Source organism: Lagopus muta, chromosome 2, assembly GCF_023343835.1.
Source record: "Lagopus muta isolate bLagMut1 chromosome 2, bLagMut1 primary, whole genome shotgun sequence".
NCBI classification, from domain to species: Eukaryota; Metazoa; Chordata; class Aves; order Galliformes; family Phasianidae; genus Lagopus; species Lagopus muta.
The window spans coordinates 75457939-75472030 of record NC_064434.1 but is presented as its reverse complement, the minus strand read 5'-3'; the positions used below and the strand labels follow the sequence as shown (position 1 = coordinate 75472030).

Sequence of the window (14092 nt, the reverse complement as noted above, 5' to 3'; positions counted from 1 at the left end):
GTATGAAATTCCAAAATTGTCTCAACATGAATCCTCAGTAAGCGTGAATACACAGCAAATGCAGTTGAAAATAAATCATGTTTTGTACGATAAACCTCTATCAGTTTCAGAGGCTTTATTTATAGATAAAGTACATTTTTAAAATTGTAAAATGTATATTGGGCTTACATCCAAAAGTTTATAAAAAGTAGATTTACTGCTAAAATTGAAGTCAATTTGACAAAAGCCTAAAATGTAGCATTGAGAGTGGTTTTTATTTTCTTAATAGCTGTAAGTATCATTTAACCAAAATGTATTTTGGGAAGGTTGTGAAAGAAGTATTTAAATCCATCTCGAGCTTTACATCCTGATACAGCAGATAACTCACCATATAACTGTAGTGAAACAGTGAAGCCTGTTAATATATCCATTACAGCACTGAGGCAGCAACATACTGCGTTCCCAGCTAAATCCTTTCTAAGTCACAGTGCACATGTAATTTGCTCTCTAAATATTTTACCGACTTAGATCCAGCTTTGTGCACCGGGTTGTAGTGTGCAGCCAGAGCTGGTGTGCTCCGTACTGCACCTGAAATCCTTTCTGGTGCTCAGGCTGTGGCTGATAACCAAAGAACGGCAATTGATGGGTTGCACAGCACAGCTCTGCACCGGCTACTGTTTATGGGTGTGAAACGTGTGTCCCAAAGATCTTCAAGCACTAACTGAGAACGTGATGTCAGTGCACACCCAAATAAAAATTGGTGAGTTATTTTAAAGTGCATCCTCACACACACACGTTTATAACAATCTGCTTTTTAAAACTTAAGAAATATCAGACTGCTCTAAGTTAAAATTTCCTAAAAAACAACCCATCTTGCAATTAATCACTTATTTCCTGCAGCCTCAACAATCCCAAATCAACTTAAAATTTCAGCTCCAAGGCTAGGCTGCACGTGCTCTATCCTATAGCCCCAAGCCAAGGCTTGCTGCAGGCAGGCAGCAAAACCTCAGAAATCGAAGTAGGTGAAAGCACAGGTGGCCCAGCACCACCGAAGTGGTACGAGAGGCAGGTCCTGTTCCATCGAGGCAGAGGATTTCTCGGCGCAAGCACTCTTGGCCTCCTGCTGCAAATGGGTAAAGGCAAGGGCTGGTCGGGAATGGTCATTCCCTGAATTCTGCACAAAGAATGTGTTGCTTCAGAGGAGTGGTTGTTTACTAGGAAAAGCAACTGAAGCAACAGAATTAGATGAAACCAAAACGAACCTTAAGATTTTAAGCACACAACAGAATCAAGTTCTGTGAGACCAAATAAAATACAATAAAATAAAATAACAATAAATCAAATAAACCAAGCAATTCCAATGCAAGAGAAACATTCCTAGTAGTGTATTTCAAATACATATTTTTCTGAAAACACTTCTATCACTTGAAACCACTGCAGCAGCTGCAACCACTGTCACAGCTGAGCCTGCCCCACCTTTGGTTCACCTGGGCCTTGCACTGTGGGCAGCTGGACTGCTTAGCCTGCACTTGGGTACACTTTGGGTTGTTGCTTGGAGAACACCTGGATTGGCAAACATCTAAAAGCAACACTGCCTTTTTTTTTTTTTTTTAATCTTCCTATAATAAAGTGGACAGTATTCCTGGATGGAGTGTAACCTGCCATTGGTACGACCTGTTACCAGGTTTAACTGAGTTTTATCATGCCACAATGAGCTCCTGGCTCCAGGTTTGGTAAGCAGTGTTCATTTTCTTAAGAAGTTTTCAATTTGCTGGCAACAGATAACATTTGCACTTTCTACCCAAAGGCATCTTAACAGATACAACTAAGAAATAACTCCTCTTATATCAAATAGAAAAAAATTTGTATTACCAAGTTCATGATATTTAACGACACAATTAAACCTGACTAAAGCACATCAAGAATTAAACAAAACAGCTTGAACAAGAATATTTTGAAAGAGCCCAGAACGCTTCTTTTTCACTTCTTCCTTCTTTTAGAAACCGTGGGCACTTGTTATAATCCACATTCACGATCCCAGTAAAAAATAAATAAATAAAAATAAAAAAAAATAAAAAAAAAGATAAATCTTAATGCCTTTTTTAGATTTCTATAATAAAAGACAATACTCCTTGGGAATATTTCTGTTCCAAAATCAGGTGGACAAACAGCATCAATAGTTTATAAGTTTGAGAGCACTGCGACGTAGAACGACATGAAAATACCTTTGGATCTGCTTTCCAGCGTTAGTGTATTTGTGCAGCCTCAAAATGTAGTTCACTTTAGCTCTGAACGAATTTACACTGCTTCAGGAGGAGAGGAGGCAGCGTGCAGAAATGTTCTCCCCTTGCAACTTCTCCTCGGCTGCAAATCGCCGTGGTATCATCCACCATAAAAAGGGGAGCTGATTTTACTGATGATTTTGGGAAAACGTATTGTGACGTCTGAAGAGTTCATTAAAAAGTTAGAATATTTGACTGTTGTAGAAGCCTTTTTTAATTAGATAAAACAAAGAGGAGCTGCACTGCCGGCAAATCACGGTATCGCTTCTCCACTCCAGCAAAGCAGAAGGCAGAAGCGGGCAGGCAGTAGAAGGTTCGGTGTGCTGCAGGAGGGAAAGGGAATGCGCTGGTTCCCAAATTGATTTTACAATTTTGCTTAGGATTCAAATGGGGAAATTCAAATTCTGAAGGGGTGTGCAGCTTTAACTCCCGCTCAGCAGAAATACGTATGGAATCATTTGGTCCTAGAGCAGGAGAAGCAGTGAAGATCCCCTCTGTTCTTTGACTAGAAAGTTTTTTCTAAAACTCTGAGTTCTTTTTAAATTTCACCTAAAATGTGCAAAGTTCTTATTAAGTAGATGGAATAATATGCCTGCATTAAAATTCTCTATAGCATTGATCCCCAAGGTTCAGTTTAGAGAAATCACGCACAATGAGAGAATTTTGGACGATCATGCGAAGAGCTTAAAAAAACAACTGAATCGTAAATTCCCTGAGAGCCTTAGGGTAGACCTACACCCAGCTCTAAAGCAACGAGGGGCAGTGGTCAGAGGAGATCTTCTGAACCTCTGAGGTTTGCAGCACAGCCTCCATCTTCACAATTTGCCTTATGCCCCAATGGCAGTACAAACAGTACGGGTTTTGTTACCACACACTCCCGAGCCAATAGAACCATTCTCTCATGCTTCATTATCTGGGGAGTATATCACAAGAAAAAGGAAAAAAAAGGTTACAGCTATTTGGATATGTCAGTACATTAAAGCTGATGGAGAGAAGCAGCATAGAGAAGTATGTTTCATCTTTTCATTGAAGAAACACGTTGATAGCCACAAGCAAGCGTGTGCCGCACACGTATATACCAACTAGATAAAATCTGAACATACAAAGCCTATTTTGAATGATCTTGTCATTAGTGGCCGTTATGTTTTCTGTTACCCCCCAAACAGGGCTCTTTCTAAGTCTAGCCTTATTTGTGAATCTACAGATCTTAAAAATCTTCTTGTTCGAGAACAAATGGCAAATCTGCCTAGAGCCACATCTAAAGCTCATCAACTGTACGCATTTCAGAACTGCAATATTAGCCTTTTTCAGTCTTGATGATACTTTAAACTGCCTTAACTACACATAATACTCTGTTGTATGAAAGACTGGGCTGCAGCAAAGGCTTACTGGTAGAAAATGAGAAACCTACATGACTGAGGATACTCACATTCTCACATTTACAAAAGAAAGTGTTTCCAAAATAACTCACTTTATTAGAAAAGAGAGGGTGGAAAAAAAGAGCAAATGATATTTGAAATGGTTATGAGGATCAAAACAGTGAAAAAAATCATATTGGCTAGGTATGAACTATCACAAACGTAGGAAGAAATGCAGCATAGCATTAAGCGACAAGATTCATTTGGTCAACTAAAGTTGTAGCTAGGCAGATGACAAATCTAATGAAACGTTAAAATCCTGATTTTTTCCTTCATATTTGCCCCGCTGTCTCTGTTCCAGACTTATAATTTAGCTCTACTTTTATACTCCCATTGGGCTCTGCAGGGCTGGTTTCATCCCTAGGAGGGAACGTTTCGATAAAGAATTCTGGGCATATCCTGCAACAAACCTCTAAAATATCTTTTTCAAAGGTTTCACTGCGCTTTACTTCTTTTTTTTAGAAGAAAGGTTTAGCCTGTAAGAGAAATCCACAAACAGCTGTAGGATTATTCTCATTTTCCTTTGTAGCCCAGACAGTTGTGATGGATTGCTGGTATTTTGGACATTTGGACCGTTACTTGCTCTGTAGCATAGACTGCCAGTCCCTACCCGAGCTGTATACTTCAGATTAAGTTGTTTCCTTCTGCTCTACTGTTCTGACAGAAACGGAATACAAAAGAGAGAGCCCAAGAGATCTGCTTGGGGTGAAACTAAGCCCAGAAAAGGAATTTTGGGTCTTTAGAGAGATCTGCGTGGAATCAAAATTTCTGGAACTGAATAGATCGCTTCTGCAGATGTCTTTGGGGGAAAAAAAGATTAATCCCTCTACAGAATGATAGAGAGCTACAGACAACAGAAATGCTTTCAAAACACAAGCATTTAATTTGTCGAAATGTTAAGAGAGATGTAAATAATGGACGTTAGCATCAAAGTGCTCAAAAAGCATACCGAAAACATATTCCGAACAGTTAGCAACAGAAGTCTGTGCAAAAGTAATAAAGTTACACATTGTAAAAAAATACTCCGTAACTATCATGTAAAAGAGGGAAAAGAAAAAAAAAAAAGAAAAAAAAAAGACAAGGGAATTGATTTCTCAGTTCATATAATTTATTGCAGTTAGCACACAGTTTAAAAATTCACCAACACACCAATAGTACAAAACTAAACAGCATTATAAGTTATTCCCCCCTCAGGAAAATAAAACATACTATGATTGTCAAAGCTAGATGTCAGTCTAAGTTTTAGAACAAAAGAAGAATGTGAAACTAATAAAAGGAAAAAAGCAATCACTCACAAGGACCACAAAAAAATCCAAGAGAAAGTCCATTTTTTTTTTTCCTCAGACACTGATTGTCTTCTCTAAATTAATAAAAGAATGTATTTTTAAACCTAGAAACTATTCAAGTAACTAAAGATAACGCTCCAAGGCCATTTTCACAGCTTTTTTTTTGTTTTGTTTTAAATGCCATTACAGCCAAATTAACACACATTTGACCAAATATTTCCAAAACAGTCCAGCAATACACAATGGAGTTTTCCATTCAGTATCTTAAGCACAAAAATAGGCTATGTTTACAGTAGTTAAGGCGATCAAATTTTAAACAAAAGCAGAAAAAAAAAAGGAAAAACAGCAAACGTTTTCCATGCTACTCCCATAGACCTTATTTGTAAGTGCAAGACAGGAAAACAAACACTGTGCAAAATGCTTTTGACCTGCGTGTTGGTCATTAAAACCACACGTCAGGCTGCAGTCTCTGCTGCTTGGATACACAGAGCCCTCTACCCTCCCCCGGCCCCCCCCCCCTCCCCCGTCAATCAGGGCTTTCCAGTCCTTTCAGCCCGGGGCTTTTTCAGTCCACAGACCCTTTTCAAGGGGGGAAAAAGAATGACCTATTGTGGATGTGTACAGCAGGAATCCTAAAAATGCTCATCTGGGTAAATGTATGCACCTAAAGTTGGAGCTGGCGTGGGGTTTGTGCAATTAGAAGGTTTTCTTTTAATGAATGCACACTGCACATGCAAATCTTTAAGCCTGTTTGTAAACATTCATATTTTCCTTGTTACGTAGCTAAATTGTCAACTCGTAGCTTAAGTTTTTCTCAACTGAAAGACAGTGGGAAGGAAAATTTAAATTATATAAAATAAAAACAGTGCATTTACGTTCTTCATAACACCGGCATTTTCAACGGTGCTTTTTCCTAAGGAAATTAAATAATTTTAAACTCACTCATTAAAGTTATACAATGCAAACAAAGACAAAAATATACTGAAACTCATGCATTTCTGTAGCGTTAATATTTACTTTTCAAGACTCAACTAAGAGCATCAACACAACCTGCCAAGTTCTTTGATACCTCCCCCCGGCCCATGTAATCAATTACAGTATACAATAACAGTAATTCACATTTTTTAAACACACAGTTCATCACTGCTGAAGCTGCAATATCCTTTTTCATCCCAAGCAAACCTTCATATAAGACAGAGTCCCAGTGATCCCAGTGTACTCTCAGGGTTTTTGTTTTGTGGTTTTTTGTTGTTGTTGTTGTTGGTTTTTTTTGTTTTATTATATTTTTTTTTTCCAGTGGGAACTGTCAGAAATCCAGAAGTTGCCATAATAAGTTTTAAGTCAACCACTTGTTTAAAAATAGATAATCCAGCATTTCAGAAATTTTCCATTTGGGTCTAAAAGCATTCAGGTTTCCAACAGCTAGAAAGGATTCATGCAATTAGAAAAAAAAAAAGTAAAGGAACTGATAAAATTGGGAAAGGATTTCTACATTCAGATTTTGAAAGGAAAATTATCTAGAGCTCAAAATAACGCAGCGTTTTGGGGAGAACAAAGCCATGTCAACATTTTCAAATTGGAGATTCTTTAAAATTAAAGTATCCGCTGGCTTCTAGTCCAAAAAAAGGGGAAAAAATACGCTCCGATGCTTATTACTTCACCACCATGTTACCTCTAAAGTTCCGTTTTATCAGAGTGCTAAATTAGTGAAATATTCATGCTGCCTTAAAGTGCAAAAACAAGCTAATAGCCAAACTTTCAGTTCAAGGAAACAAGATTGCTTTTAGACTGTACCACAACTATATAGATTTATATATATATTATTTATATATATAAAAATTTCATTTCCAAAGTTCTTGTGAGCTATCTTCTAAGGTCCAGTCTCTGACAGTAGGTAAGCTCAGTGCTTCGCTTTTGACAGACAATGAGTTCACCAACTCACAGTGAAACTTCCGAATGTGTCTGTAAAGGTCTCCGGACTGCGTGAACCTGCGCTCACACCACTTACAAGCGTGTGGCTTCTCCCGCGTGTGAACCACTGCGTGGCGGCTCAGGTTGTGGGAGTACTGGAAGCTCTTCCCACACTGGGTGCAAGTGTAGGGCTTTTCACCTGAATGAGTCCTCTCATGACGTTTCAAGGTGTACATGCAAGAAAAAGTCTTACCACACAGCGAGCAGGTGGGGACATTGACATCGGTAGCAGGCTTGCTGCGGATCCCGTCCTGCTCTCGAAAGTGCGTGCTTAAATGGATCTGCAGAATGTGGGGACTGGGAAAGACTTTGTTGCACAGAGGACACATAAAAATTTGGCCAGCGGGGCTGAGTATGTTTGACACGTAAGGGAGCAAGCTGCTGTCCATGTTTCCTTCCACCTGGACTCGCTCGTTCTCTGGAGTTATCATTTCATCATCACTTGCCTTGTCCTCTCTATCTAGCTCCCTCAAGACCGAATCTTCCCTCATCGGAGCCAGATGGGCCGGCTCGTACGGTACCCTGTTATTAGTGCTCACACTTTCTTTCACAGTGCTATGTTCCATATCATAGTCATTAGTGCCAACATCACTCTCATCACAGGAAGCCTCTTTCTCCACCTTCACCTGAACCAGGCTGCTTCTAAGCATGTCCTGCGAAGAGAAATAAGAACTGTTCAAATTTTCAACTCCTGAAAGGCTGGACTTGACAGACAGGTCCAGCACGCAGTCAACATCTGCTGAATCCCTCATGGAGGTGACAGACCTCTGGGACAAAGACTCTGTTGAACTGCAGGGGCTGGCTACTGTTTTTCCAGCTGCTGTTGCGTGTGTCTCTGCCTCTCCGCCAGTCTGGGGAATGCCTGCTGAGTCTGAGGGCAATCTCATCCACATGTTCCCAGGCTCGGCCGCCAAGTCTCTTTTGCTAGGCAGGATGTTCAATTTTTCATCTTCTCCTTCGTCTTCATCGCTGGGCAAGTCTCCTGGCATGTGGCTGCTGCCGTCGGAGAGACTTTCCACTTTGTCTGAGCAACTTGAGGCGTCTTCCTCCTTTTTTGTACTGTCTGCCTCCGTGGTTGCTTTCTCTTTCAGCTTCTTTTTGCAGACTTTGACAATGTCATACATGTGGAGATAACTGGCAGCTGCTAGCACGTCTTCAATGGGCAAGTCTTTGAACTGGAGTTTTCCTTCGTACATGAATTCAAGCAGGAGAGCGAAAGCTGGGGCTGTAACAATGTCGCTGTTCAGATGAACAATGTCTCTTTTGTCCAGCTGGTCCTTGTAAAAGAGGTGGAAATACATGCTGCATGAAGCCAGTACAGCTCTGTGCGCTCGGAACTGGGCATCTCCTACCAGAACAGTGCAATCACAAAGAAAACCCTGATGTCTCTGCTCACTCAGACACTGTAGCAAATGTCTACTGTGGTCAGGAAACTCCATGCTGTCTTCATAACCTAGAAAGTAATAAGATGTTTCAAAATTACACGCGGCTCGGAACAACAGAACTTAGGAACCCAAGTTATTCCACTCTGAAAGCCCAGCGTTCCTACTGCCAGAATTCTGACACCACCACTACGCGAGGATTATTTAACGCGTACGTACAATGGCCTCTCTTTCCCCAGTCAACCACTGAAGTTCTGCTTTCCCCTCACTCCTAAATAAGCCATTCTAAGAAGCACTTAGCTACTATTTGTATACTTTCTTTTCTTTTCTTTTTTTAAGTACCACCTCTGTTCATAAAATTTGTTCAACAGTTATTTTTTTCCTTTCTCAGGGAACTTCCTCCAGATTGTGTCCTTAGCAGGACTGACAAAAAAAAAAAAAATTAAAAAAAAAAATTCTTTTTTTTTTAAATGCTAAGTTTGAGAGATCACAGAGTGAAAGAAAAAAAAATATCAGGTGATCAACATTCTTTTTAAAGCTAAACTGTAATAACAGGAGAGTTTTGTGTATGAAGAAATGTTAACTGCCCAAACCTGAAGGTCTAGCATTCATAAAGAGTGTGAACTGACAGGGGTAAAGAATTTTTATTGATAGGAAAATCAAGCTTTTTCAGAAACCTGGCCTGCACTGCATTCTCTTCCTGGTAGGTACAGTTTCAGGTTTGGAACCTTCTCCACACTGTACAAGAAAAAACAAAATGCTTTTTTGCTAAGGTGTAGAATTTGCAAAAGGAAAAGAAAACTATCAGTTAAAATGCCATTGAGCACTGCTTCCCCTGTGCAAAAGGACAGAAATTTCCCTCCCCTCCCACACCACACTGAGTTTGCAGTACCAAACTTTAAAAAAAAAAAAAAAAAAAAAAGCCATTCAACATGAACGTGTGCACATTTAAAAGGAGTATCTTGAGTGCTGTGCTTACCCAAGTCTTTTTCTATTCACCCTCTGATGATACAAAAAAACCCCACAAAAACAAAACAAAACAAAAAAACAAAAAAAGCCCACAAAAAGCAACAAACCAAACTTCAAAGAAGTAGAGAAGTCAGAATTCAAACAGAAAGTAAAATCTCCTGAAACCCTGTCTCAACCTATTCTTCTGTGATTGCTGGCAATGCTCTTCCAAACCATCCAAACACACCGTGGCTCTCTGGGCTGGCAATATCTACTGCTGAAAAATGCCCATCCCCGGCAAAGCGAGGTGTGCTGAAACTTACAGCACAACCCTGGCTATATTCTGTGAAATACCACCGCTAGAGTAAAGCACGAAGATTTACAATACAATCACTTTAAGTGCCCCACAGCCAACATCAATCCTAATCCTTAAGAGGGCTAAAAATAAAGATTGGAGGGCAGCTCACAAGGTAGCTGTGATCAAATTAGGAGGCTGAAAGGACAGAGAGGGACGAAGAAGGAAGCTTATAAACATCTGATCCAGCTGACTGTGGCCATATGGCAGCTGCTGCCCAGATAAAGAGATTAAGAATAGAGGAGTGCGATTACAGCTGTCTGGCCAATTCAGGCAGCTCAAATCTACAAGTTCTAAATTAGTCGCAAATACAAAAACTCCTTCAAATAATTATTGTTATGCCAGAATAAAAGATTGCAAATGCTACAGGCGAGAAAGAAAAGAGGAAACCAGTCAGGCTATTCTCCCAGGTACAAAAGTTTCTAAACACACAAGTGATTTCTATCTTTCAGAAGCACTCCAGCTGTATGCTCCCACAGTTCCGGGCTGCTGGCTATTTAACCACCAAGCGCAGTGAGAGCCTTCACAACAAACACGGTTCAGCCAGAAGGTTCTTTTTAAAAGCATGCTCGTGTCTATTTCACCAAAAATCCCCATCAAGTCAACCTAAAGATGCAGCACAAAAGCATAAAGCAGAACTCCCGTTAGCTCGCTGCCGAATGCATTTCAGTTTTGGTCTCAGAAATTGAGAACGAAGTTACTCTCCTCACATCCTAAAACCAGAAATTTTCTTCTCACGATACGCATTAAAGTTAATTCTATCCATGTGCATCAAACCGATGCTCTCAAACTGCAGCCCCAGCCTTTTTGACCAAGTCCACTTATCTGCTTAATACTCAATTTCATATATTACCTCCAAACTTGGTTAGAAAAGTAATGTGATTTTTCCTGAAATTCAATAAACAACACACCAAAACAGAAAGATGCTGTATCTAATCTATTGCTACTCCTACCTTTAGTACACATAAACCTGATTAAGTCCTTTCCTCTGAGTCTCGCTGGCTCCAGGTCTGTTAGATCGGTGGAAAAAAGCAGACTGGGAGAGACAGATGCAAAGTGGAGATGATGTTAGAGAGGAATGAGATACCTTCTCCACACACAGATCTGCACACACTAACTCCCTGTCTGTGTGTTAGAATAAAAGGCTGAGGGATGGCAGGCTGTCAGCTGCTCTGACATCATGTTCAGATGGAAATGCTACCTCCAGCTGTGCTCCTTTTAATGCCATATGCTACTCCTCTACACTCCTGCCACCAGCTTTTTCTTAGGAGAACTTTTCTCTTCTGTTAGTATAAACAAAATACTTCAAAGTCTCTTTTTTTTTTTTTCTTTTTTTTTCTTTTTTTTTTTTTTTGTCAAACTTTCGAACGGGGGGAAGAAAAAAAAAAAAAAAAGAAAAAGAAAACCCTCAACATATGGGGCTCCGCCGCGCTCGCGGCACATCGACACTTCTGCCTCAACTTGGAGGGCTGCTCCGCCCGTCGACAGCGCGCCGAGCCCCGGCTCGCCGACCCAGCGCCGCTCGGCTCCGCGGAACCGCCGCTCCGCGCTCCCCGCCCCGGGCCGCGCCCGCGCCACCGCCTCCCCGCCCGGGACGCGCCCCGAGCCGCCGGCCCCGGCCCTCCCCACAACTTCCCGGGGCCGCGGGCGCGACCCCGCGGGCCCGGCCCCGCATCCCCGTCGGGCGGCGGCAACTTTTGGCCGCGAGCGCCGCCGCCCCCCCGCCGCGCCGGGCCCGACCCGCCGGCGGCCCCGCGGCCAGGAAGCGGCCGCCCGGCGCGCAGGAAAGCCGCCCCCGGGCCGCCGCGGCAACAAAAGGAAAGTGACCGGCAGCGCCGCCGGCCCCGCCGCCCCCGGGCCCCGCCCGCCCCGGCCCCCGGCGCCGCGCGGGGACGAGCGCGGGACTCACACTCGCGGCGGCCCGAAGTCCCCGCGCCGCCGCCACCGCCTCTCGTGGGCCGCTCCGCTCCGCTCCGCGCCGCGCCCCCGCCCGCGGGCCGCCGCCCCCCCCCCCCCGAGCCCCCCCCTGCCGTCAGCTGAGGAGCGAGCGGGGCAGCCGGCGGCGCTCAGCGGGCCCCGCGCTCAGCGGCTCCCCATGGCACCGACGGCCGGAGGCGGCGCGGAGCCCGGGGCCGGCCGCGGGGGAGGGGCGGGGGCCGGGCGGGGCGGGCGGGGGCCGGGCGCACGCAGTTCGGGCGCGCGGCGGCGGCGGCACAGCCGGGCCCGGCTGCGGCAGACAGATGTTCCCCTCCTCCCGCCCCGCTCCCCACTTCGGACTCCGCTCCCTGACTGACAGCGCGGCCCGCCCGCGCCGCCGCCGCCGCCAACCGGCGCGGCGCCCCGCCGCTGAGTGACGGGCGGCGCCGGGCGCTGAGTGGAGGAGGGCGGCCCGGGAAGGCCGGGGGCTCCTCCAATCGAAGCGCGCGAAGAGGCGAGGGGGCGTGACCCGGCGGGGAGCCGAGGCGGAAGGGGGCGGGGCCCCGGCGGGCCCGGCGAGGGGGGCGGGGCCGCGCGTGAGGCGAGCGCCGGGGAGGCGGGGCGCCGAGGAGGCGCGGCGCGCTCGGGAGGGCGTGCGCGGGTCGCGGCCTCGTGCCGGTTGCCGGGCGAGAGGGGAAGGGGCGGTGCGGGTGGCGGAGGGCGCCTCGTGCCCGGGGCGAGCCGAGCCGAGTCGAGTCGAGCCGCGCCGCGCTTGTCCCGCGGTGCCAGCCGTGAGGCAGTTCGCCTCGGGGTTGTCACGCTCCGTGCCTCTGGCCGGGACACCTGTGCTGGGCTGGGGGCGTACGCTTCAAAATGGCGGCTCAGGGGGTGAAGGCGGCAGCTGGCCGTGTGCCCTCTGCATTCCCTCTTGCCTGCCTTCACACCGTCGACGCCACCCTGGCGTAGGCTGCTGAGCAGGGCTCTTGAAAGGTGGTTCCTGGACTCACCCAAAAGCTGTTCATTTTGTAGAGTGTGGTGGTTGTGCACTCGCTCACTTCCAGCGAAGGATTACCCTGGACACTTGCTCACCTCCATTAAAAGGTCGCTGACAACTTGACTGCTCTATGCACCTTAGTGCTTCCCCTCAAGGCAGTGTTGCCTTCATTGGCTGTGCTGGGGGTTGGCATGCACCCTAAGCCCAGTGATGGGCAGTTGTTCCTCAGAGCTCACCATGCCGTGTGAGGGCTGGGGACAGTGGCTGGGATAGGAGAGGGCAATGGAGGCAAGATTCCAACAGCAAAGGCCTTCCTTAGGAAAAGATCCATCTGAGGAGATGGTGTTTTTGAAGAAATCACCAGCAGAGACAGAGCTAAAAGGAAAGAGGGTTATATATTGATGTCCAAAATTGATTGAGTGGATACAAAAGTGGAATGCATGTATGTAGTCTCCTTCAGCAATATGAAACTACTATAAAGAAGCACACTGAATTCTAACTGTGCCTAATCATTTGACATTACTGCTATGTATATCGCACAGCAGCCAGCATCCACATGTCCATATGCTTCAAGTATTGCATATAAAAAAAACAACAAACCTACCAGTACAAAAGAAGATGCTTTTCTCTCTGTATTTTGGGAAACTAACCTCTAGTGCAGACCTCTAGTGTGGATGTTTAAAGTTATTAATCTCAGGGTGTTTCAGTTCATCTTGGGTGGTGGTACAATTCCACGTATAAGATAGAGAGTTCTGTGCTGTTTTTTTCTTTTCCGTTGATAACATGTTCCATATTAAATCATACTTTGAGCTCAATGAGCTTTTGTCCTTGTGTTCAAGACATAGCAGTAAGATGCTGACTCCTCATGTTTCCCTGATGGTCTCCCGGTGCTAATAATTACATCATCTGGGACAGATCAGTGCTCCGTTCCCCACTGCCTGCCATTCTTTACGCATCTTTCCTATGACCACAAAGCTTTTTTCTCTTTCAATTGCAAAAACAAATTCTTGTAAGTATTGTATCAAGAAATACCATTGAAAATAGTTCTGAAGTTTTTTAAATGTAAAACATACCAATAACATATGCAGTTATATATGTTTGAACTGCCAGTGAATGTGCCTGACATGATTACATTCACTGTGCTGTCCTAGATCTGTAAACTGCATCCTGCCTCATCCTTCCTCGTGTGAGCGATATCACCAACTGTTCGGGGTCTGCTGCTAAGACCTTGTCTCATCTACACTAACTTATCCAAGCACAGCCTTTGGAGGGAAGCAGTTTAGTCATTCTCACGATACAGAACTCTGGGAAGAATGAGTGTGATGAATGTGAAAAAATTCATGTGACAGGATTTTTTTGGCTAACGTTGACATTTAGCAAATGGACTTTCTCAGGTCTTCCATACTTTTACAGCACCCAAAATTGAAAAATAATTTTAAAACAAAATTTCGTGGGACGTGACTGTTCATACTTGTATTTCGCTTGTTCTTACTTCCTCGTACACATGAACTTACCATTCTATGATTTAAAGCATACCAAGAAAAATCTTACCGCCCCATA

At 44.5% G+C, this 14092-nt stretch overlaps 1 protein-coding gene across 2 annotated transcripts; it reads right to left on the bottom strand.

Annotated features, from left to right (window-relative positions):
- Positions 1-4765: 4765 nt before the first annotated feature.
- On the bottom strand, positions 4766-11625 carry ZBTB18 (zinc finger and BTB domain containing 18). Of its 2 annotated transcripts, XM_048937753.1 has the most exons (3): positions 11531-11607; positions 10575-10657; positions 4766-8389 (listed from the first exon to the last, which is right to left on the bottom strand). In XM_048937753.1, the coding sequence occupies exons 2-3, from the start codon at positions 10585-10587 to the stop codon at positions 6807-6809; spliced, it is 1596 nt and encodes a 531-aa protein (XP_048793710.1). In that variant the 5' UTR covers positions 10588-10657; positions 11531-11607; the 3' UTR covers positions 4766-6806. The 2 variants fall into 2 exon arrangements, with proteins under 2 accessions (XP_048793710.1, XP_048793711.1); XM_048937754.1 differs by lacking the exon at positions 10575-10657 and having other exon boundaries at positions 11531-11625.
- Between the last annotated feature and the right edge of the window lie 2467 nt (positions 11626-14092).